This window comes from Callorhinchus milii, unplaced genomic scaffold (genome assembly GCF_018977255.1).
Source record: "Callorhinchus milii isolate IMCB2004 unplaced genomic scaffold, IMCB_Cmil_1.0 Scaffold1, whole genome shotgun sequence".
In the NCBI taxonomy this organism is placed as follows: domain Eukaryota; kingdom Metazoa; phylum Chordata; class Chondrichthyes; order Chimaeriformes; family Callorhinchidae; genus Callorhinchus; species Callorhinchus milii.
The window spans coordinates 29,340,759-29,367,170 of NW_024704742.1; the positions used below are offsets into that span (position 1 = coordinate 29,340,759).

The window sequence follows — 26,412 nt, forward strand, 5'->3', positions numbered from 1 at the left end:
GCCACTGAAAAGTGACCCAAGATCCCCACTTCAACACACAAGTCGCCTGAGGAGCACTCTAACCACTAAGCCACAAGACTCCAGTAGTAAAAGCTGGAGATACACAAGGAATCCTTAGTAGCAGAAAGCAGGTTTGCCACTTTTTCTCTAGCTTTTCCAATTGCATACTCCATCGACTTGTCCCCCTTATCCAAAAGCTTTACCCCCACCTGCTGCAAGTGTGAAGCATCCTCCTGACCATGCAAGTTCATCGGATATTTCCCAAATGGTTCCAACACTCCAAAGTTCACGTTGTACAGATTTCCACACATCTCCGTGACAGCACAGACCTATGGATTTTTAGAATTACACTGCAAGCTTCCCAGGTTTGTGATCAATAATAATGTAACCTCTGTGCAGCATTCTGCAAATGTATTAAATGTCAAGCCAAGTTCAGGAGAAACCCTTTGCCTTCACTCTGTGTTTGGGTTAAAAGACAACACTTAAGTACACAGATTTTGAGTGAAAATCCATTCATATTCACAAGACGGTAACAATTTACAAAGCTAAAGGTTCTGTTTCACATCAGGGAAAGACCAATACACACGTCAGTTAGAAATCTGCTTAATAATATAATAGCCATCATTATCATTATCAGAGAAACCTGCTGAAGTAGGTGAAAGCTTAAAAAAAGTAAAGATTGGTTTAAACAAAAACTCTATTAAAAAAAGAATCAAATTTTCCCTTCAAAACTTGCCCAAATAGGAATACGTACCAGAGTTCTTGTCATCTCTCAGGATGGTCGGAGAATCCATATGAAGCAGTGCCTCAGCTGCCTCGATGGTCTTGTCTGTGCAGTGTACGACATTGCTGCTGTGGACCGATGCTTCCACTGTGAAGTTAAGAGCAACAAACAATGAGCAAAGATCCTCCCTGAATTACACAACCTGTTATTTAGATGGAAATTGGCATTAAAAACCAACTTGGTTATTGTGACTGGTGAGACAATGAAATAGCAACTCCAAAAAGGATCATTCTGTAATCACTCTTGCTGTACAATCTATGCTTGAAATATATACCGTATTTGTAAATGTGAATTAATACCACAGCTTGCACTTATTAAGCACCCTTCACGTAGGATAACCTCTAGGAGCTATTTACAAAGAAGGCATTGGACAGCATAATAATAATAACAATCCTTGCATTTAGTCTAGCACTTTATCACGTCGTTGAGATGTCTCAGCACTTCACAGCATATATTTTAAAGTGGATTGACTGTGTAAGTTGTGGATGAAACATGCATTTTTATGGGCAAGGAAGCAGAGAGACCACTGGTCACACAGAGAAAGTACGTCACCGGCAATATCTTGCACGATCTGCTTTCTGAATATATGTAAGTCTGCCTCCAGCTCACTTGCAGCCAGACAACAAAAGGAAAGAAAACTCGACTTTCAGAGCAACTAATCACGTTGAAACATTTCAAACCATTTCATAAAGCACAATCATCATGTGTAGTGATAGTGACTATTTTGTACAGGGGAAATGGAGCGCCCACATTATAGCCACGAACCCAACGGAACCAGCAATTAAGTGAATGACTAATTAATATGGAGGATTACGGCTAAGAGACCGAGAGAAACTGCCATGTCTTTTCAAATGTCCTGGAATTTGTATCCTTGACCTTGGTTTAAGTGTCATCCAAAAGATGGCACCTCGGACAATGTATCGTTCCCCAAACACTGCACAAAAATGTCAGCCTTAGAGTAGATTATGAGCTCAAAGTTCCTACGTTGGGCTTGAACCTACCAACCTTCTGACCCAGAGGCAAGAGTCTTACCAACTGAGTCAAGCTGATACCCAGGAGGTTGAGTTAGTGGATCTCAGTCAAAGGAGCAGTAGATTTGCTATATATTGCCCTCGTCATCTGAACTGGGGAGGTGAAAATCAACCACATTCCTCGCTATCTAGTGCCCCATCTAGTAGAAAATCAGGACAAGATATCAATGAAGGCACAATTGGGTTTGACGATGATGATCCTCACAGTTCAATCGCCTGCCAACATCCAGGATCACACGTGATAAATGGCTTCTTACGAGCAGTACCAAAGAGAGTCTGGCTCCCGCCAGCACAAATTCAGCACCTCCTCAAGAGAAATAGCTTTCAAAGAATACGATGCACCTTTCCTTTTAAATAACCCAAATTAAAATATAGTGGTTCTCTAAGAAAGAGAAGTGGTTGAACCTCAAATCTTGTGCAACTTCCTTTTGAATGTAATTGGGAGTAATTCGGTTATATAACGGTTTGCAAGTATGCAACCCTTACATAAGGCTGCGGAGAAAAAAAAAACATTGAACAAACTTAAAAAGCCGCACGCTTTTTGGACCAATTGTAAAGCAGCATTTCACCGAATCTTTGCATAAACAGTGCATGTGAACAATCATTGATGTTTGGTCCCGTTTCCTGCCAAATCAGAATTGGACTAGATCCAGCGGTGACCACACCGCACTACACAGGAAACCACAATATTTCACACTTGGAACTGGAAGGTCCAAAAAGTACAGCTTCACCACAGTACTGCACAAGTCACATACTCCAAACAAAATAATTCAAGGGCGCAGCTGAACTGCTTCTCTCTGCCAGACTGTTACAGACAAACTGATGATTTATTTGCTCTGGCTATTTTGATGCATATTAACCCAGCATCCAAACACAACACAAACCTTGCAAGATGAACTCACTATTGAAAAGGCAATTTAGATTTGAGACAAAAGGGTCCTGCGGAATCATGACAAATCTGAATGCCCACCCCTCCTGTAAACGTTTTAGCCGCATTTTCCTTCCACTGAGAATCGTCAACTCAGCTCAGCTGGTAGAACGCTCACTTCTGAGCCAGAAGGCTGTGGGTTCAAGCCCCAGCGAGGAATTTGAACTCAGAGTCCAGGCTGGCAGTCTAAAGTATTAGGGAAGTGTGTAATTGTCGGAGATGTCATCCTTTAGAAGACACATTCACTTAAGGTCCCACCTACCTTTTCAAGAGCATTAAATGTCCCATGATACAGTTTGAAAAAAGAAGCATATTTCTCCCAGAGCCCTGGCCAACAATCCTCCAGCTCAGTGGTAGCCAAACCATGGACTGCGAGCCAGAAGTGGCCAACAGGGCCATTAAGAAGTGGCCCGCCGAACATTCGCACTAGTCGAGGTGAATCCATTTTAAATCAATGTTTTGTTTCGAAGTGTTTTTTCTTGATTTATGGCATAACATTTATGGCATAAATCAAGAAATATTCAATCAAAAAAATGTATTTTGTTGGCCGACCAAAAAGGTTGCTAGATGTTCCTCATCATCTTTAACCAAAGCTCATTTCTCTAGCAAACGAAATGCCTAATAAAAAAATTATACATATACAAGATGGATTTGTACATGTTTGTAAAAATTACTCTGAAGGGGTATTGAGGTATGTTAAAATTATAAAAAATGTTAACTCCTAAAAAGCAACTATCCAATTTGTGGTAATCCATGCAGGTCAGACCGTTCCTTTAAACTTCCAACACCCATGCGTACACAGAGCTTACGTGCACAAATACATTTTAAAATGGATGCTCGGAGGAAGAAAATACACAAATTATAGTTGCTACACATACAGCCCTCATATCCAGTCTCCATCCTGCTTCTCATCAAAGTGGCAGGAATGAAATGCAGAGTTTAATTGCTACATGTACACAAAATGTAAATTGCAGACACATCCAGCAGCTTCCCCAACTCCACTCTACCACCGAACCTAATATTTAACAAAAGATATACTATATTTACTATTTCAAAAATAGGAAGCATAGGAAAAGAGAAGAAAAATACTTTTACAATTAGGCTTTTTTACTTCATCTTGCACACAGAGGGAGAGGTGAAATTATAGTGTAAGCTGTAGCTTTAAAAAGAAACTGCCGAAAGAATAGCAAACAGACAGAATAAGTAGATCAAACATGTCTCAAAAAACAAAATAATGATTCTTTCTTTCAACTGATCAAGAAATGATATTTGCCACATTTGTTTTCCAAATAATTGGATGTAGCTGCATAAGGAGAAACTACAAATAATCAAAATTATTCCAAGTAATGCAAACCTACATACAAACTGTCACTCAGCCCTTACAAATTCACATTAATTTTCAAATATCTCCAATATTGGATATTACCTGAGCCAGTAGAAAAGTGCAGAAATATTTGGGAGAGATTTTGCAGAACTCTTTACAAATCTGTAGATAATCGAGGAGAAATTTGTTAAATTTTGAGGGAAATTGCGGAGGGTGGTATTGAGATGCATTTTGCTGCTAACCTACAATTTTTCCTCTTTTCTCATTTTCAAAAATGCTTCATGCTCAGGAATAAGCTCCTTCAGGTATGTATTACAAAGCTGTGATGGTGTTGTGATAGTCCCTCCCTGTTTCGTGTACTTGCATAGAAACTCTTGGAAGGCAGGAGCCTTTTCAAGCGGTTTGTCTGCTCTAGTCAAACAAAGTCCAATATGAATTCTTGCCTCTCCATAGGTGGTGCAGTGGCTCTAGAGAAGCAGGTTGTCAGAGCAACTTGTCTTTGAGGTCCAGATCTACCTAAAAAGGAAAAAATAAAAATGAATCTTCATGATCATTTGTCGCTAGAAATGTTCTGTCTATTTGATTTTGTTTGCTGTGGTTGTTTTATGTGCTTTTAAAATTCAATCAAAAAGGGAGATTAACTTTTGTAATCATATAAATTAAGATTTTCTTTCAAAATTAAAGTGAAAGCAAACAATGATACATTTTCATTTAATGTTATATATATCAAAAGTATTTTACCTTCTTTTATTTTCTTTATTGCCACTGCCTTGTGTTCACGTTTCCGCTTCCGCAAAAATTCACCGGACGTGCGATCGGAGCCGCTCCGGCCACGGTAGTGGCATCGAGCAAACAGCGCGAGGGGCCTGGGGCACTGTGGAAAAGTTTGTACCCAAGGAAGCCGGTGTAGCGGGTTTGTAGCGGGCGGCGCCATTGTGGAGGAAAATGCGGTGGTTTGTCCGCACTTTTCTATTGGCCCAGGATATTAACGGCCCATATCGCTAGCATTTTCATTTTCATCACAGGTGAGAGGTAGTTAGAAAGCAACTGAGAGAAAGAGAAATTGGTTCCTTAAGTCAAAGCAGCAAATGAGGGAGAGCCAAACTGTGGAGGTCTCCTGGATCAATTCTGGCAATATCCCTTGATACTCCTCTTCATCATGGCATTGCACCAGAGTTACACAAGGTATTCAAACTGCTTCAATTTTAACACAGCTTATGTGCAAGATGAGAAAACGATTCTTCTTGCAAAGAGTAATAAGAATCTGAAATGTACTACAACATCACCCTTCATGCAATATAATAGTCCTGTAGTTTAGTGGTTAAAGCACTCGCCTTGCAAGCAAGCGACCTGGGTTCGATTCCCGACAGGGCGAAATATTGGGCAAGTGTCCTTACTGCACAGGCCTCTATTTACCTAGTAGTAATTAGGAACACAGTTGTTAGTCGATTGGCGAATCGCTTTTCCGTGAGTAATAATTCCTTCNAAAAAAATAATAAATTGGTCACTTTAATTCACAACTGTTTGTGAACAGTGCTGTGCACAACTGCCTGCCATGTTTCGCCCACAAAGTATACAGTCAATTCACTTTACAGTACATTCTGTGAAGCAAGTTAGATGTCTCAAAGACGTGATAAGGCGCTATATGAAATGCAAGGATTATTATTATTATTATTTACGCAGGTCAGCATCTCAGAGCACTTACCTTAGAAACCATAGATGAGGAATCAGATGAAGGATTTAAGATAGAGATAGATACCTGGGCAGTAAAAAGGATCCAGAGAAAAGGCGGGATTTTAAAAAAAAGGTTGTATGTCTTTGGTTTCTACTCTTCCTAATTTTCTACACAGAGCGAACTGAATCCTTGCATTTGATATACTGCCTGGTCAATAGAAAAATGCGGCTACAACCCCCGTCTGTAACAAACTCGCCATAAATGTAGTTTCTGGCCCGCGGGCCGCTCACGCTGTTTACCTGATATCACTGTGGGTGGAACCACTCCGGACGCGCATGCACAGTGCGGCGCAAGAGACAAATGGGCTTCACTCGAAGGCCCCGCTGCTGTGATTGTCTGCGTGTCTCTACGTTAGTGTCTACGTCTGTCCTATATGTGTGTGTGTTTATGAATGTCTCTGTGTGAATGTGTGTCTCTGTCTGTGTATGTATGTATCTTTGTGTCTACGAGTGTGTATGTGTGTGGCTGTGAGTGTGTCTCACTCTCTGTGTCTCTTTGTGTGTCTCTGAGTGTGTGTCTCTGTGTGTCTGAGTGGGTGGGTGTGTATCTCTCAACAACAACTTGCACTTATATAGCGCCCTCCACGCAGGGTAGCGTCTAAGAGCGCTTAACAGTGGCGGAGCCTGCCTCCAAGTCGGGGGGGAAGTGGCTGTAAGCATGGTCAAAGAGGAAGGTCTTCAGGCGGGACTTGAAAAAGGGGAGAGAGGGTCAAGGCGGAGGGATTGAGGAAGAGAGTTCCAGAATTTTGGAGTGTAGTGGCTGAAAGTGTAACCTCTGATGGTGGAGTGGAGAGTGCAAGGAACAAGCAGGAGGCCGGTGCCAGTTCGAGCAGATGTGACATGTGGTGGATTAGGAAGTGAGGAGGTCGGAGAGGTAGTGAGGTGTCAGGGAATTAATGGATTTAAACACAATAGTGAGTAACTTGAAGTCGATCCATTCAGCGATGGGGAGCCAGTGGAGCCTGGCCAGAACTGGTGAGATGTGGGTACGGAGTTTGGTCCGGGCCAGTATGCGGGCGGCAGAGTTTTGAATGAGTTGCATCTTGTGAATGGTAGAGCTGGGAGACCGACCGGCAAAGAGTGCATTGGAGTAATCCAAGCGGGAGGTAATAAACGCATGCGCAAGGGTTTCAGCTGCATTTGGGATAAGGTACAGTCAGAGGTGGGCAATGTGGCGGAGGTGGAAGAAGGCGGTCCTAGTCAGGGACCCGATGGGGGGGGAGGAAGGACAGTTGGGGATCAAACCGGACGGCTAGATTGCACATTGATTTGGTGAATCTGAGGGAGAGCCCAGGGAGGTTGAGAAGTTTAGATCCGCAGGAGTGAAGACGTTGACGGGTGCCAAGGAGTATGGCTTCCATCTTGTCCATATTCAACTGCAGGAAATTTATACTCATCCAGGCCCTGATGTCTGTCAGACAAGCAGATAGAACATCGGTGGACCTGGAGTCAATGCTGGAGGAGGCAAAGTAGATTTGTGCGTCATCTGCATACATGTGGAAGTTTACCCCATGTCTGCGGATGATATCGCCCAGAAAGAGTATATAGGTGAGGAAAAGAAGAGGCCAAGGATGGAGCCGGGGTCACCTGCAGGTGACCGGGCGGAGACGGAAGGAGAAACCATTTGCTGAGATGAAATGGAGGTGGTTGGTTAAGTAGGACTCGAACCATGCAAGTGCGGTCCCACTAAGGCGGATGAGGGAGGAGAGATGGTGGAGGAGGATGGCATGGTCGACTGTGTCAAACGCGGCAGAGATCCAGGAGAATGAGGCAGAAGGAGCCCTGGTCACAGATAGAGAGGACGTCATTTGTGACTTTGACAAGCGCCGTCTCTGTGCTGTGGACAGAGCAAAAACCAAACTGCAGGGGCTCGAGGAGGGAGTGGAGGGAGAGGTGTGACCAAGTTGAGCTGCAACATTGCGATCCAGGACTTTGTCAAGGAAGGGTAGGTTGGAAATGGTAGGGTGAGAAATTAGAGGGATCGAGGGTGGGTTTTTGAGGATGGGTGTGATAACAACTGTTTTCAAGGGGAGTGGAACAGAGCCTGAGGAGAGAGACTGATTGACTGTGTTGGCCAGCAGTGGCGAGAGGAGGGGGAGTTGACTGACCAGCAGCTGGGTGGGGAGGGGGTCAAGGCAACAGGTGGTGAACTTTATACAGGTGATCATGGTTGAGAGGGGGCAAAGGGGTGTAAGGAGGGAGGACGATGCAGTCAAGTGGATGTTTTCAATTTTCTGGGACCTCTTTGCACTTGGCGCTTGATGTGACACACACAAATACACACACTCACAGACACAGAGACACCCACACACACTCAGAGACCCAGAGAGAGAGAGAGACACACACACACACACACACACACATAGTCAAGAGACACAGACTCTCGGTGTCTGTGAGTACGTGTCTCTCTCTCGGTGTCTGTGAGTATGTGTGTCTCGCTCTGTGTCTCTGTGTGGTGTCGGCGCTGAGAGGCAGGAGGTGGTGAGCTCCTGTAGCCTCACTGGTGTCGTTCTCCCCCACAAAAAAATGGCAACCCAGTTTTTGCTAAAGAAGCAATTAATCTTTTTCTGCAAGAATCTAATATTTGTTATTTCCTTCTGTTTAGTTTTTATCAATAAAATTAAAAAATGTAAAATGTACCTCAATAGCACCAATCAATCCCTGCAAATTTTAGCAAAGCCCTCCGCAATTTCCTAAGAGATTGGCAAAACACTCTGCATTTTGGGCAAAAATGTCCGCACTTTTCTATCAGCCCAGCTTATCACATCTTCGAGACATTTCAAAGCACCTCACAGAATACACTGTAAAGTTAATTGACTGTATATTTTGTGGGCGAAAGGTGGCAGCCAATTCCACACAGCAGTGTCCCACAAACAGTCGTGGTTTGAGTGACCCAATTTTTTTTATTCATTTTGAAGGAATTATTACCCCTGGAAAAGCAATAAACCAATTGACTAACAACTGAGTTCCTACTTACTGCAAGGTAAACAGAGACGCGTGGAGTAAGGAAACTTGCCCAACGTTTGGCCCTTCCCGGGAATTGAACCCAGGTTCTCTCGCTTGTGCTACAGGACTCCAAACAAATTACTATCATATTCAATATTCCAGAGATTCTCACTTTGCTTTGAACAGCCTAATACACTTTCTATAATCAGATGGCAACAAGATTCTTTTTAGGAGTTCAATTTTGGCCAGCAAAGAATGTGATGACATTATTTTGATCAAAAGTAGATCTGCCAAGTGTTTTGTACCTGAATCGTGCCAGGATTGCAGAAAAAGGCATTAGATGTTATCTTAAAATATTGAGCACAAGCAAAAGGCATTAAACTAGCTGCAGATTAAAATAGGGCTGATGCTGTTTTTATTGACGATAGAAGGTCAAACTAGCTACAAAGCACTATAAATAGACGGTTGTGTAGTTTCAGATAAATCTGGGCTCAGTGCACGAAGGGTGAGGTTTTAGATTTCATTAACAACATTACATCAGAAGTGTTCTCCCTCTCAAACACACAGACGGACTGGACTCATGCTCTTATTGCAATGCCACCTGTTGTAAGTCAAACACAACTTTCACCAAGGTAGTCACTCATGGTTGTTTCCATTTATGGAAATGTGCGAAGCCAAATCATCGGATGGAAACAGCCGCCCGAATGGATGTGCACAACCCGGGCACAGTCAGTATATCTCTTCCTTACTGAAGGGGAGAGCAGCCAATTCTAACTAAACATTAACCCGCGACAGGGAAGAAGGGGAGGGCTGAGTATTTCAAAGAGAAGAACGTATTTAAATACAAAACGTGGCTTTGCAGCTTGCCAGAACAGGATGTAGACAAACTTTTTTTTAAAAAAACTTTTCAATTGATACATATTAATCATACCAACACCACCAAAAAAAAGCTTGTTTTTAGGGAGGATGCCTTTTGTACCGAAAGTGAGCAAACAGACTACTAGAGATTTCCAATTGCAAATTTATAGTACGTCAATTTCAGCTCCCATTTCTCCGCATTTTTAGGAAAGTTGTAAAGTTAAAGTACACAGAAATCTAAGACGTAAAGTAGTGGTCAGGTTGTGCAGGAGCCTTTCGTCTCGGGTCACAGTCCATAACTGAATTGAATGGGTAACTGCCTCAAAATAGGACCTGTGAAAAGTGTCCAAAAAGTTCATTTGATTGTCAAATACACACACTGGAACCCTGAACCGCAATAACATTGAATTCCATGCAAATGTCTCATTTCAGAGAAAACAGAACTCCTTCAAACCATACAATTTTTCACAACCGGTTGTAAAATCAAATGCCACACTTTTCTGTTCTCAAAATGTATTAAGAACACATTAATAAAATCTACTACTGTCGATTTTATACAGTGTTTTGGGACACCCTCCCGACGTGAAAGGCGCTTTATGCATGTAATTTTGTACTGTACTGTATTGATAGCTATAATAAATAACAATAATCCTTGCATTTGATACAGCACGTTTCACAATTTCAAGACATCTCAAAGCGCTTCACAGAATATACTGTAAAGTTAATTGACCGTGTATTTGTGGGCAAAACCCGGCAGCCAATTGCGCACAGCAGTGTCCCACAAACAGTCGTGGAATGAGTGACCAAATTATTATTGTGGGTTTTTTTCTTGAGGGATTATTATCAGGCGTGTGGATTAAGGAAATTTCCCAAGGTTTTGCTCTCCCGGGAATCAAACCCAAGTCTCTCACTTGCGAGGCGAGAGCTCTAACCACTGAGCTACAGGACTCCACAAGCTGACAATCTCTTTGGATGTATTGTATATGGAACTCCTCCCAAGGATACCAATATACAGTCAATTCACTTCACAGTATATTCTGTGAAATGCTGAGATGTCTCCCAAGACGTGATAAGGCACTATGCCGAATGCAAGGATTATTATTATTATTATTTGCTTGGCTAAGAATCTCAGCAAATGCATACCACATATTCACCAAAGAGGACATGTAACATTTATTACGACTTGCTGGCCAGTTGGGGACAATACAGCGAGATAAATAAATAAACACGTCAGTTGCACACAGCCTTAAGCCATTTTCGCTATGCACAAGGTGTACAGAAGACATAAAAACCGAGTAGTTTTTCTTCGACGTGTTTGCTTCCTCGGGTACGTTTTCCAAGCCCGTGCGTGCGATGGGTTTGGAAGCTCGATTTTAAAACCCTGACTTCGCGCGTACGGTACTTACTTGTACATTATACCCGTGGGACGTTAAGATTACTTCTGCTCTGAACTAATCAGCTTCGTGGTTGTGCGCTTTTCTTTGTCTCGCTATGCACTTGACCTGGTAGGGAGGGAGGGAGGGAGGGAGGCCATCCGCTGACAGTCAGCAGCTGAAAACTCTTCAGGAAACCAAACCAAACCACTAAAATCGTACTGGAAGTGAACCATTCGCATTCAGAACAGAAACAATAGAGTGGCTGCAGCATCTCGATCCCTCTCACGGTCTTTGCTAAACCTACAATTGAACTTTATTTCATGATTGTTTTTTTTTTGGGGGGGGTGTGGGGGGGGGTGTGGGGGGGTGTGTGGGGGGGGGGGGGGGGGTGTTGGGGGGGGGGTGTGGGGGGGGGTGTGGGGGGGGGGGGGGGGTGTGGGTGGGGGGAGCAGACGGGCTGGGGAATGGGAATCCAGTTTAGCATTTTAATGTGGCCTCGTATCTCGCGTGAAGCGCAGTGCGCGACTCTGCACTGAACCGAAGAGGAGAGAGCAACCATCAGCAGGTCGGAGGATAGAGAGAGAGAGACAGAGAGAGAGAGAAAGAAAGAGAGGAAGAAAGAAAGAAAGAAAGAAAGAAAGAAAGAAAGAAAGAAAGAAAAGAGCAACTGCGGCCCCATTGCACTATTCCCGGGTGCAGCGGCGCTCGCTCCCCGGCTTCCCTCCCCAAAGCCATTCCACCGAGGGAGGGGGGGAGGGGGGGGGGGGAGCCCCGGGGTAAGCAGGAAGAAGCCTTTGTATCGCCTCCCCCTCCGCGTCTCCTCCCCCTTTCCTCCGCCGCCACCATTCCCGTTATTGCTGCGTCCCTTTCCCCCCCTCCCCCCTCCCCCCCCCCCCTCCCTCGCTGGTCAGCGGCAGCTCAGGACAGGCCATTCAACTTCCGTGTTTACAGCCCCTCCCCCTCCCCCTCCCGCTGCCGCTCGCGCTCTCCCCCCACACACACACACACAGACACACACAGAGCATTCCAACCCGGCCCGGGCTCGCGTTCCATTCTCGCTCTCTCCCCGTCCACCCCCCGCGGGGCTCGCGCGCGCTATCCGGACCGCGTTCCATCGCCCCTCTCCCCCCCCCCCCCTCCCCGGGACCTCACTCAGCCCCAGTCCCTGTCAATCACCCGCGCGCCGCTTCCGCCAACATCAAACCTGGCGCTGCTGCACGGCACCGGGGCAGTGCCGGGCCGGGCAGGGCAGTGCCAGGCAGGGCAGTGCCGGGCCGGGCAGGGCAGGGCAGTGCCGTGCAGTGCAGAGCCGCGCCGCTCCGCTCAGCGGAGGGAGGAATTTCTGACTCGAAACGCAAAGCCACAAGGGCAGGACTCGAGAGAGAGAGAGAGAGAGAGAGCTTTGGGACAGGGCGAGAGAGGAAGAAAAGAGGAGGAGGAGGGAGGAGGGAGGAGATGCTGAGGGGAGGAGTGGCAAAGAGAGAGTCCCACTACCAATTATTAATTCGTTCGAAATATATTGATACATATATATATATGTGGTTTTTGAACTTAAAAAAAATGGGCGCGGTAGCGTTCTTTTATTTACGTGTGAAAAGACTGGGAGGGGGGGGTGTGGGGGGGGGCATTAACGTGCCAAGACGTATGGGAGGGAGGGGGGGGAGGGGGGAGGGGGGAGGACAAGAAGCCACCAGCGCACTTCCTGGTTCCGCAGCTATTAATGTAAAGTAACGGCGAGCGAAGCCTCACACAGTCACTCACACACACACACACAGAGCAGCAAATCAAACCACACCACACGCTGCCCCTCTCTCTCTCCCTCTCTCCCTCCTCTCTCTCTCTCACACACGGTACTCTGCATACAGTAGTTTCCTTTTATTTTGAAGCCAACCATCTTCAACGTGCAACGAAACACACAACTTGATTTCCTTCCTTCCTTTCTCTTTCCTCTCCTCCCCCCCACACACACACACACACACAAAGCAGGAAGAGAGCCCCTCTCGCCATGCAGGTTGCCAACAAGGTGCTCACTTCCTGATCTCTCTTCCCCTTTCCCTTCTTTCCTTACAGTAACGGGACTGGAGCAGACAGTTGCATTCCCCACCTCCCGTCTCTCCACACGGCGGCGGGGGGGGGGTGGGGGCTGACTCTCTGGGGGCTGTGTGTGTGGTGGGGGGGGGGAGTGGGGGCTTCGCAAAAGTTTGTTGGTCTGGCGGGTTTTACCGGCTTGGATGAGGAGGTCCAGTTGGTTTTTCCGACCCTCGTGAAGTGAAGTCGCCATCTTTCTCCGCAAACGGCAGCAGCAGCAGCTTCCCAGAGAGGGGGGGGGGGGGGGGGAGAGCTGATCGTATCACTGCGCACCCACAGGAAATCTTCACAACACAACGCACAGCGCCGTATCCGTCCGCAAAAGCCAACACTTGCACCGTGTGTGCACAGAGACCCGAGTTACACACATACACAGACACACATACACACACAGACATACACACACATACACACAGACATACACACACAGACATACACACAGACATACACACACAGACATACACACATACACAGACATACACATACACACACAGACATACACACACATACACACACACACAGACACACAGACATAAATACACACACACCCACACATACACACACACACATACATACACACACATACACACATACATACACACACATACATACACACACACACAGACATACACACACATACACACAGACATAAATACACACACATACATACACACACAGACACACACACATACACACAGACACACATACACACACATACACACAGACATACACACACACCAACACACATACATACACACCCACACACATATACACACATACATACACACACACACCCACACACATACATACACACACCCACACGCATACATACACAGACATGCATACATACACACATACATACATACACACATACACATACGCACACACAGGCAAACACATACATACATACAGACATGCATACACACACGCACTTTCACACAACTCCTCCATGTTTTTCATTCCCTTTCCTATAAAAAGCTCCACAATCGATCTGATCCCTTGTTTTTTTTTCCTTCCCTTCTCTCTCTCTCTCCCCTCCATCTCTCCTGACTGTAACATTAAACGGAGGAGAGAGGGGGTCGTTGCTTTGTCCTCTCTCTCTCCCTCTCTCTAATGCCCACAAGAAGATGCACTAAAAGAACAGATCCGACACCAGGAGTCAGACTCCGCGGTGCAAACAGAGGCGGAGAACACACAGCGCGCGGTTCAGATCTCCGGTTATCGGTGCGGGATCCCCTCCCACAGAAAGTCAGGGGTTCTGTTAACACCAACAGCCGCGCCTCCGCCTGGTCTGCAGATCAGATCGGATCGGATCGGATCGGGTGCGACGTCCACACGTTGCATTCGGTTTTGCAAAGTTCTCGAAATCGAAGCGGAGCAAAGACGCTTTTCCAGCTCACGCTGTGTGGGGACGACTAAGGCGACGAGAGAGAGAGAAAAAAAAAGACCCCAACAAATGCAGGAGCTCCAGGAGTCAACGGGAGTCCTGATATTTGCTGCAGCAACAACAACAACAACAACAACAACAACAAGATTCCATTTATAGAGAGCGCCTTTCAGGTCGGGAGGACGTCCCGAGGCGCTGAAACTCTCAGGCAATGCGCGGGTGCGGTCTGGATCACTTGAACCGCAGCAGAAGGTCTCACGTTACTCGCAGAAACTGGGATTTTGCAACAACATCAAGCGAAAGGGGCTCAGGTCGGGAGTGGCACGAAACCTTCCCGAATGTTTGGTTCGATTCGAAGCATAAAACTAACGACTAAAAGACCCGAAGGCAGTTTCGTGGTTGGAATGAATGGCGAAGCGGGTCCCAATGCAAACACTTTGGACGGATCGCCAATTTAATTTAAAGGGGCTGTCGTCATTGTGTGATGAACACGGCCTGGGATTGTAAAGCTGTCACCATGCCACCAACCAACGGGGCTGCACAAAAACATGTCCTTGCTTGCTTTATTTATTTACTTTCATTTATTTATTCATTTGACAATTACTTCGGCTTCTGTCGTCATTTCGGCCAACTCGGTGGCAAGTAACCCGATGCCTAATGCGGAAATAATAAAACGATTTTTTGGTCGTGTCTCAGGACATTAATATCCAGGAATCGCTTTTATCAGATTACCCGTGTTAATCAGAGCTTCCTCGCCGTGTGCACAGTAAGGGATACTGCACACTGGTAAGACACATCAGCATATAACGTGTAAGAGAGCAATGCCTAACACACACCATCGGGGAACAGAAGTTGACGCAAGACGATATCTTAATTTTCTTTCAACACAGCCATTCGTGCATATGTTTGCATAACGTCTATCCCGTTAGCCATTTAACCCAATAGTTATGCAGACGAGGCCATGTCTGGCCGTAATTGAAATTGGATGATCAAAAGACTTGAAAGGATACTTCAAAACTGTCTTTTTGTTTAAAAAAAGTGCTCAAGTTCCATTTTCTTCTATTGAACCGCCCCACTCAAAACTCAATTAGTACAGCTCAAGAGAACTGGGACTGGAGATTTTGCACAGGGAAGATTTTACAACATTCATGTTAGGAAATATACCACACAAAGGCACTATTTAAAAAAAACTGCAACCACAGAAAATGAGGGCAAGCAACCACTTGCAGTTATAATCTCAATGAGTTCTGAAAAAGGTATAAGTTGCTTAAACCTTGAGGTTGTGGTTTTCTGTGGTCATTTCTCTCTCACACACACACACACACACACACAACTTAGACCACATCATTCACGTTCGGTCTTTACTTTGATTATGCCAAATAAGGAAAAAATAGAGGGAATTGCAAGGCAGGAAAGCACAGATTCAGGTTTGTGAAGGGCAAGTTTAGGACTGACGCCAGAAAGTATTTCTTTACAGAGAGTAATTAAAAGATAGAACAGGAATGATGGTACAGACTAGGAGTTCAGATTTTAATAAAGCATTTATATGAAATAATACCTGTATTTGATGTAGCACCTTATTCCAATGGCAAAACGATTTAGCACTTCACAACATTCACCAACGTGTAGTGTACCTCGAGGTCAAACATAGCAGCCAATTTGCACACAGCAATGTTCCACAAAGAGGAATGAAGTGAATGACCAATTTTATCTGTAGAATTGTTAGCCAGGACACCAAGAAAATCTCCCTTCTCTTTTCAATTGGTGCCACAAAATCTTAAAAGTCTACCTGTAGAGGCAGATGGGAGACTTCGGTTTAACATCACCCCCAAATGCTGGCAGCTCCAAAAGTGCATTGCATTGGAGCATCAGTCAAACTATCACAACTGTTTTACAGCAGAAACTAGTAATTCAACAAGGAAGTACAGCTGTTGATCGGTATAGGCCTGAAGAATGGTTACATGTCATTGAGTTCAGCACATGTATCTAAAGTAATAATAATCCTTGCATTTGATATAGCATCCTTCCATGTCATTGAAACATCTCAAAGCGCTTCACAGAATATAGGTTGACTGTGTATTTTGTGGGCGAAATGCAGCATCCAAGTTTTGTGCACAGCAATGTCCCACAAACAGCCATCAGAGTGAGTGAACAATTTTACTTGGGGTCAGGACTGGGAGAAACTCCCTTCTCTTTTCAAATTGTGCCATGGCATCTTCAATTTCGACCTGAACAGGCAGAAGGGACCTTGTTTCAACATCTCCTCCGGCAATGCAACACACCCCAGTACTTCATTGGAGTGTCACCTTAGACTATATGTTCCAAGTCCCAACGTGAGACTTTGAACCCACAACCTTCTGACTTAGAGGCAGGACTGCCACCACTGAGCCACGCTAACATTTCACTGCTGTCTTTTTACGTACTTCCTGGATGTGAAAATACTGTGTTTGGTCAGTTGTCATGATCCAGATTTCCCAGAGTTCAAACTAAAACTAGCCAATTCCACCTTCATCTAGATCTGTGTAGGAGTTGCTTACATAATATGTCAGAATATATCAGAATTGCAACAACAAGATTACATTTGTATAGCGCCTTTCACATCGGGAGGACGTCCCAAGGCGCTGGACAGTGTACAGAATTTCAGACCCGAGCTGGGGTCGGGGGGGGGGGGGGGGGGGGGGGAGAAGGGAGGGGAGGGGAAGGGGGGTGACCGATGGCATGGTCGAAGCGGAGTTAGCTGAGTGGAGGGAGCGGGCGGGTTGGTAGGGGGTTAGGAGACACAACAGAAATTGTCAAACATACCTATCTGTTTAAATCAATTCTCTTGTGCTAAAAACAGGGATGAAATGGAAAATAAGTTTTCTACAACTTTGGAAATTTATGAATGCGAGCACAAAATGATAATGCAGTAATGCCCCCCCCCCCGAGTCACCAAGCTGAATCTGGCAATTTAAGTCATTGTACATTTTCAACTGGGTTCTCCCTTTCAAAAGAACAACAAATTGATCTGTAATTCTCCAGTAACTTTGTGGTCAAACCTCAGATAACATCTTCGTTTCCACAAGTGAGTATTTAAACTACCACTAGGTTTATAGTCAGTAATGTACAGCACATACGATTAACAAGGACAACAACAACAAATTACATTTGTATAGCGCCTTTCACATCAGGAGGACTTCCTTTGTATGAAGTAAGGATATTTGTTCACAGCTGTAGCGTGAACCACACGTTTGAAAAAAATACACATCACAGAGTTAACCCAGACCTCAACCTTTATGTGGAATAATGTGGCTTTGTGGTAAAAGGGACTCGCCTCATAAGCAAGAGGACCTGGATTTGATTGCCGGCAGGTCAAAACGTTGGGCAAGTTTCCTTACTCCACACACCTCTGTTCACCAAGCAGTAATTGAGAACTCAAGTGTTTATCGATTGCCGGATTGCGATTCCAGGGGTAATAATCCCTCCGAAAAAGAAGATTTCAAAAAATAATAATTTGGTCACTCAATCCACGACAGTTTGTGCAACACTGCTGTGCGCAATTGGCTGCCTCATTTTGCCCACAAAATATAGTTAATTCACTTCACAGTATATTCTGAGACATCTAGAAGACGTGATGAGGCACTATATCAAATGCAAGGACTATTATTATTACAGCCATTTTAAACCTCAATCCAAAAGGTTAAAGATTTTACTGTAATTGAAATTCGTCCAACTTTACAACTGTCTCGAAAGGCAAATTAGACTAATCAATAGTTTCATATCTGAAGGGAGATGGCTGTCAGAACTGATTAACATTTGCTTATTGTTGTGGTCTAAGCCTATTGCTGCAATAACTAGGCCCCTCCAATGTTGTACATCAAGGAAATAAGATGGATGCATCCCCAGAGTGGCTCTATTTACTTTAATAGGTGATGTATTTGGGCACTGAGGTAGGACAGGATTGATCTTGCCTGGAATGGCCCACTCCAGTCAGATAAGCCTGTGACCTACATTAGTATATGAAGAATGGCCAGTAGGTTACATACCAAAGATCCACACCCCAGCAAGAGTCACCACCACAGAACAGTATCGGAAAGGGGAGAAAACTAGAGCAAATCTTCTACTCTTACCCCATCTGATCGTTTCCGTTATCCTTCCACAATCCTCCTTTTCCAGTTGTATTGCTGTTAGTCTTTCCACTGTGAGGCAGACTTGTTGCATCAGTTAAATTGACAAGTGTGCGCTACATTTTTCTCATATTTGCTTTGCTCCATTTCTTGGGTATTCTCATCCACTAGTCTTGATCCTTTGCAGTTTTCATTTTTATTTCCACTTTCTTTATGCCCCTTTCTCTGCTCCCACATTTATTCTTCTCTTTTCTCATTTTCCATTCTCAATATTTGCAGCTTCTACAACCAGCAGTTTGGCTAGCTTTGCCTGTTAACACCAAATTACATACAGTCTGATGTTCTTCATTACCCATACTTCTACACAAAATGCGGTCCACATTATTCCAGGGCACTGCTGGTGACAAGACAGCCGATGAGCCATTTTAGAAAAATGGCTCATCGGCAGGATTTGGAGGAGCAGACCATTTAGCTCTTGTTAACCCTTTTTTTTTGGTCACCCAGGTGTCTGACATACAGAAACCCATCACCATGTTTAAGAATATCCAAACCAAGCTGGGATTTCCATGCATCCCACCTACACATGGAAATCCCAGATAGATTGTTGGGATGGAATACACACTCTCTCCCTGAAAGGATGCATCCTGCCTACCTAATTCTGGAAAGTATTTAGATGCAAGTTGCAAGAGCCAAGGTGGGGACCCCAGAGTGTGCGTTGTGGTACTGCTGGAGTACTAGCAAGCTAAAACCAAAGCTTGCCATTGATATCGTTGTCTGGTAAGCTTTCCCGTTGCTTGTCCAGTTAGGACCATGCTAGCGGTTAGGACTTTGGCATAGCAACTCTCAGGTATTAACTTGTCTTATTCAGCAGCACACTCACCTCGAATTAGAAGGTTGTGGGTTAAAGCCCTACACTGGAACTTGAACTCATCGTCTTGGCTGACACTCCAGTGGAGCACCAGGGAAGCTCTACTATATCGCCAGCGGTGCCTTTGTTTGGATATGATATTAAGCTGAGGTCATGTCTGCCTGTATTTCAAGTAGATGCTAAAGACTACATGGAACTAAACAAAAGGCCAAAGGGATTTTTTCCTAAATTCCAGGCCATCAATCATCTAGATTAATTGGTCATTTGGTTCATGGCTGCTCAAATGTGCCAAAAGAGACAAAGCCACTTGACATCATTTATCTCTAAACCAGTGCGAGATGTTTTGACTTTTATAGGCGTGATATCAAACCCAAGGATTAACAGCAATTCATATCGAGAGGGGATCAGTGTTTGATGAGCATAAGACGGAAGAAGGCAATCAAATGCATACCCTTTCACCTAGAACAATTGGGTACTTGAGCTTAATGTACAGATTGGTTCCAGCGAGTGGCTAGTCACTAAGAGCTTGAAGTTGATGCAAGTGGAACATTCCAGCAGGATAATCCCATCAAATTATTTGATAGATTATTCCCTACAGACTGACAGCAGAGGGCGACGTAGTCCACAAATCATTGTGATGCCTTTTAGAAAAATGGGAAGTTTGGAGTCTTAAACTCAAATAAAAAATGAGGTTGAGGGGATCAACGATAAAATCATGTAGTTCACCAAACCAGAACAGACAGGATAGCAAATGAAGAAGAGTTTTCCAGGACAACATCTTTAGATTGATAAAAGGCACAGTATTGCAGATGATGGAAATCTGGTATAAACACAGAAGTCGCTGGGAACACGCAGCGGGTCAGGCAGCATCCATGGAGAGAGGAAAATTAGTTAACATTTCAGGTCAATGACTTTTCATCAAAAGGTGATTGATCTGAAACATTAACTCATTTTCCTCTCTCCATGGATGCTGCCTGACCTGTTGCGTGTTTCAGCGACTTCTGTGTTTATATCTTTAGATTGATGGTTGTCGTTGGTTCCTTTTGTGAGAAGCAGATTTACAATAACAGCAACTTGCAATTATATAGGGTCCTTTAAGCAGGGTTGCTTCTTAGAATCCTGAAAAGATTTAGTTCCCAAACTAAAGGTCGAGGAAGAGGGTTGATGTGAAAATCAGTAAAATAGTGGAGTACTTACCCTGGGAATCCATACTCTACTGAAAATATCTCCCCTCTCCCCCACGCAGTTGAAAATATTCTTGGGGGGGGGGCAGTGAGTAAACCTCAGTTAATGGATTGGTCCCCTTTAAGACAAGTGACCCGTTGGCTTGAATGACAGGTCTATCGACTAATGTCGATTACTTTTAATGATGATGGTCAGGTAAGGATGCCCCGATGAGATGCCTCCAAATTGAAAATCAGCAGGCACCGTCGACAAGTTGGGAGGGGGCAAAATGGGGCCCATGGATACTGTGAGTTGGGGCTGCTCAGAGGATTGGTTGTGGTCCTCCAATGGCTCAGGGCTTTTCCCTCCCCAGCTCCACTTAAAGAGGTGAGCTGTATATAGATTTGGGGGTGCTGAGCCCCTCTAGCCCTAGCCACCAATGCACATATACATAATAAATTGGTGACCCAGAGAAGATCTTGTGACCAAATCCTATTATTATTTGCTTCTCCCGAAAGACAAACTTTGGCTTCACGCCTGGGTTCAGACCTGATGTGATGTTGTGTAAGTCCCCTCAACTCTGCTGGAACAGTTGATTGGTTTGTATAAATATTTAGTCACAAGAGAAATATAAAAAAACATTTGGGGAAAAGCAGGGGAATGGGACTAAACTGAATACGCTTTTGAAGAGCCAGCATAGGCATAATCGGCCAAATAATTTCCTTGTGTACTGAAAATTTCTATATGTCTATGGTTAAAGGGAAGGTGTTGTAAGACACAGCATGAAATAATTAGTGGTTGAAAATGGTCTTCTGATATAGGTAGTTAAGCTCAGAGACATTACTTTGCATGAAGGATGCTAAGTTATTGTTATTCTTTGATGTAGCATTTTAAACCTAGATTGTACATAAACAATAATCTGAGAAAATTCAAACACATTTAATGAAATTAAGCTAAACGGCCAAACAAATATGGGTGGTGGTGGCACAGGCGGAGAGAAGAGAGATGTGATTTGGATTAGAAACCCTCTCAATAAGTGAAATAGATTGTCATGAGACTATTAATTAAAATAGTCCTTGCATTTGTTATCGAAATTTCTCAAAGTGCTTTACAGAATTTACTTTTAATTTAATTTACAATTGTGCGCAATTGGTTGCCATGTTTCACCCACAAAATGTACAGTCAATTCACTTTGCAGAATATTCTGTGAAGCTCTTTGAAATGTCTCAATGACTTGATAAGGAGCTATATCAAATATAAGGATTTTTATTATTATTATTAGAGTGCAGTGACTATTTTTTCAGAAAATAAAGAATAATTGTTCTCTAACAGTAGAAGCATAGTTATTGGGCTCAGGAAGTAATTTCGCCTACCGATTATACACTTACCATACTTTACAGCAAATCCTATTCTTTGAGATGTCCTCCCGACATAAAAGGCGCTTTATCAAATACGATTATTATTTTTAAAAAGTCACACAGATTTTGGTCATTCTTTTTCCTTAAAGAGCCTTGGATTCACTCATCACACCCAGGATACATGGAGTGCAAATATAGAAGAGTGACAACAGTCTATGGAACAATACATCTAATTCCTTTTAATTGCTATTGAAACCTGTATGCAGCTCAAACAGTGTAAATGGTTGATTGCTGTCTATTTTGTCTCGCTTACAAGGCATACTAACTGTTAAATTAAAATCTTAACGACAGTTAAAATCCACAAATTTCAGGTTGTGTTTTCCATTTAAGGTTATTTTGGAAAAATCTGAGATCAGGCTTTAATCTTCAACAAGAAAGCCACAGCACTTGAGCAAGAGGCTCACTTGCTTCCGTTTTAATATAAATGCAATTAAGGGACAAGTCTCAGCCGCTTACTCACCCGATCGATCAATCTAAAAAAATGTCTGGTAAATACGCTACAGTGTTACCCGCTATCCATAATAATTGAGATCAGACTCACTGTGGATATCGAAATATGCAGATAATAGGTCATCATACGGATTGTAATAAAGAGTGAATTTAAACTTACCCTGTACAATAATGTGCTCTCTGCACAGCACTGCATTTTCTATGTACAGTACTGATCGTAAAATCAAATGCAGCCACAATGACATTGTCACTCACTCACTAACCTCTACCTAACAGAAACATGAGTAAGATACTTAAGCAAAATAAATGAGGCACAATAAAGTTGTGACTTTGAACTCAATCGAGCTGACACTCCAATGCACCAATGTGAGTAGAGTGCTGCATTCTTTGGATGAGACATTAAACCAACTGCACATCAGACTTCCGGCTGACCATGTCCCATCTGCCTGTTCAGGTGAACTTAAAGATCCCATGACGACACTTCTCAAAAAGGGAAGAGTTTCTCCTGGTGTTGCCCAACCCCCAAATAAAACTGGTCTCTCATGTCATGGCTGATTGTGGGACCTTGCTGGGTGCAAACTGGTTGCTGTATTCACCTACAAGATACACGGTCATTGCAGTAAATCACGTGAAATGCTTTGAGGCATCCTCTCTGCTATATCAAATGCAAAGTTTTTTTTTATTAGTTGGGGCGGCAGAAATTTTTGTCATTATTTCTGCGCATTGAATTGATTCTGCAACAGTTCCTATTGAAACTGTTATAATTTGAATTCATTTACCACTGTTACATTTTAACACACAGAAGACCACATGGCACTGCTCTTTTCCTGGGATCACGACTCAAATTTGTTCCAAGGATCATATTTGAGCAAAAGGTTACAATACATAAATTATAGATTATAGATTAAATGCAACAATTATCAATGAATTACCCTTTTTTTACTATGTGTGGTCACTGAAACAATTAAGCAGAGCACCAAATTCATTGTGTGAAATCAGACAAAACGGAACAGCTTTTTTGGTCAGCCAGGAGTCTGATGTGCAGTTCCATTACCATGTCCGGAGTCTAACTTCTCACGCGGGGGGGAGGGGGGGCCGGGAAAGAAAGAAGAATACGGATTGATGCACGCCACACAAACTTTGTCTAAACCTAGAAAATACCAGAGCAAATCAGCAGAAGCTGACACTCACAATTTCAGGTGCTGGATCAGCTAAAACCACGTAGTTTATCCGTGCAAAGCATTGGTAAGCTTCCCGCTGTTTTTCCAGATAGAATCAGCCTACCTGTTAAACGTTCTTTTACAGGGCTATGAGGTACAGAGTCTAAAGAAACCAGTCTCCTAGTGACATGTCCACCCTCCCAAGCCCCATTGAGAAGCCAGGCAGAGAGTTCAATTGCCAACAGTATCTTGGAATACTTCAGATCTTGGGTACTCAATCAGCGAACCCACTACATAGTTGACTCATATCCACTCATCCTTTTGTCGGATGTGTCACCGTGAATACAGCCCAATCTTCAGAGAGACACCGCTCAACTTCCCCACCCTCTGAGGGTCAGTCACAGGTTGGTTACAGAGTGAGATGTAGAAAGAGACTAACAGGTAGTACTTTCTAACTTGTGTCAAGCTTTGTGTCAAGCAGTGATTTGGTGTTATTATCTAGCCAATGATGGTTGTCTCCACTGATAAGAAGATTTTCCTTAAAGTTAGGCTACCATCTTTTGGTAACCATTTTATGCTGAAACATTGCTTTTGACCATCACCAATTCCTGAACAAGCAACAAAGTGTTAGGCTGAAATGCACTGAATTTATCATAACAAAATGTAGAAATTGTGTAACATATATATCTTTACACTAATAAAACGACTAATAAAACAACTGCGCTTCAAGAAAGATCTCAATAACCAACTGATGTAGAGACATCATGTAGATTTATACCTCATCGGAAAGGTCTTGGAGCTGGGAGTGACATGGGCATATTTGTTTTCAGGTATCTCCTATCGTTCATGAGTTATTTTCAGTTTTGCGTTGTAGTTACACCTGGTGGCCGCCGAGTCAAAATGGCGCTGTGGCATCGTGTGTCACAGAGCACATATGTATGTACGCATCGCAGTTACACCTGGTGGCCGCGTGGGCTGACCGTGGCGCTGTGGCATCCTGCGTCACACAGCACGCACATAGCCAAGCGGCGGGAACAAAATAAAGAACACAGGCAAAGCTAAGCTGCGGCAACAACAAAATAAATTACATTTTTAAAGCACCGAGTCCTCCCACTGAGTCCTCCCAAAAGTAATCCTCCCAAAAGAGTCCTCCCAGATGAATATAAAGATGAAATGTCAGTCTGTGTGTCAATCTACATTCCATATTGGATCCTTTGGTTGCAAGCGAAGCTTCAACAGGTACAGCTAGTACTGTAGCACCAGGGCAGCATGCAATTAGGAAGTCAATGTAAACCACAACAAACCACAAAATGCAAAGAAGATCATTGAAGAAATAAGGAAAAATTACTTTTTTAAAAAAAACACATGAATTTGTCAATGAATGTATATTGCCCAAATCCCATAATAAAACTGTGTGTACTGTGCTGGGCCTAAGCTAGGGCATCAATATCTAAACACGGAACTGAAAGGGAAGTGCTCAATAGGGCACAATATGTACACAGTGAGCAAACGGGGTATGCAACTGGTTGCTCAAGTCTCTATGAAAAGGTCACGTTTAATTGGCTGTTTTAGCAGTCTGCAACTACAGTAATCACTCTCAAGAAGACAGGTGTGAAAGTCTGGTTGATCAAAGTCTTGATGAACAAGGGTTTTTAAGGAGTTTTTGTTTTAAATACTGTGATCTAGTTGTGATTGAGGTGTGACTATAATTGACCCAGGTATCCACGGGGCAGGAAGGGGCAAAGAAAATCAGGAAGGAATCATGCGCCTGATCATTATCTAATGACCCCTGTGTGCATAAGTCAATATCAGTCATGGACAGAATCAGAATTGGCTCTGATATCCTTCCTCATGACAAGCAGGCTGCCATCCTAACCCACACATACACTACATCATGCAGTGGAAAGTTGCTGATTCCCATGGGATGGTACCTGTGTGAAATCATTACCTTGGTGCTCCAAAGAGATATGCCTGGTTCATCAACCAGGCTTCGAGAAGCAGTCATGTCCAAGTAGACAGAAACCCATCTGCCAATGCCCTGATGGACATGTACCTTTCTCCATGGCTATCATCTAGTTGAAGCCACCTGCACTCACCTGTCACAGAGTGGCCATAGGAGGATGGTCCTGTCCCTCCATTCACCCACAGAATGGTGAACAACACAATGAGCTATGGTGGAGGAGTGGGCCGCGAAGGGAAGAAAATTCATAAGAAAAAAAATATATTCAATAGGGCACAAATCTGAAATCTTTCATTTCACTCACAAATGTGCAATTGTACATTTTAATTCCTTACCAGCACAATAATAATGATAAATGTGGATCGTAATACAATCTTGGGAGACAGCTGGGGCAGAATTGAAATCCGGAGGATTTCATGAGCTTGTGAATATCATTTCATCCATTATTATGGCTCCTACCTGTTTCTGACGAATCCGTCTCGATCTCTTGCTCTTCAGCAAAATCTTGCAACAAGTACGTTTCATCATCGTAAACCAGTACCTGTGCGGCATAGACCTGGTCGAGCCTGGCACTGGGAACTGGCTCAACAATCACCGCTGGGTAGTTTGCACTGCTCTCTGCCTCCTGAAAAGCAAAATAGCACAGAATAAATGAAGATTAACAAGAATGCATCAGAGAAAGATGCTGCTTTAGCACAGTAGTGTATCACTTTGCATTTAAATTAAAGCAAAAAGGCAGAAATCCACTGATGAACTTGTGGATTCAACCCACAATCTGCATTTAGCCCTGAGCCATATAGACCCGGTTCAATTTCCAGTGTCTGCTGAGA

The 26,412-nt window shown here is 43.7% G+C and overlaps 1 protein-coding gene across 9 annotated transcripts in view; it reads right to left on the reverse strand.

The window, feature by feature from the left end:
• elf2a (E74-like factor 2a (ets domain transcription factor)) overlaps nucleotides 1-26,412 on the reverse strand; it is a 67,723-nt gene that overhangs the window by 12,806 nt on the left and 28,505 nt on the right. For 8 of the 9 annotated variants that reach the window (XM_042339045.1, XM_042339069.1, XM_042339067.1 and 5 more), the window contains 2 exons: nucleotides 26,042-26,207; nucleotides 755-871 (listed from right to left, as the gene is read on the reverse strand). In XM_042339045.1, coding sequence (XP_042194979.1) covers nucleotides 755-871; nucleotides 26,042-26,207 — 283 coding nt within the window. Of the gene's footprint in view, nucleotides 1-754; nucleotides 872-13,204; nucleotides 13,313-26,041; nucleotides 26,208-26,412 lie in introns of those variants that run through there. The other variant, XM_007897688.2, reaches the window with a different exon arrangement.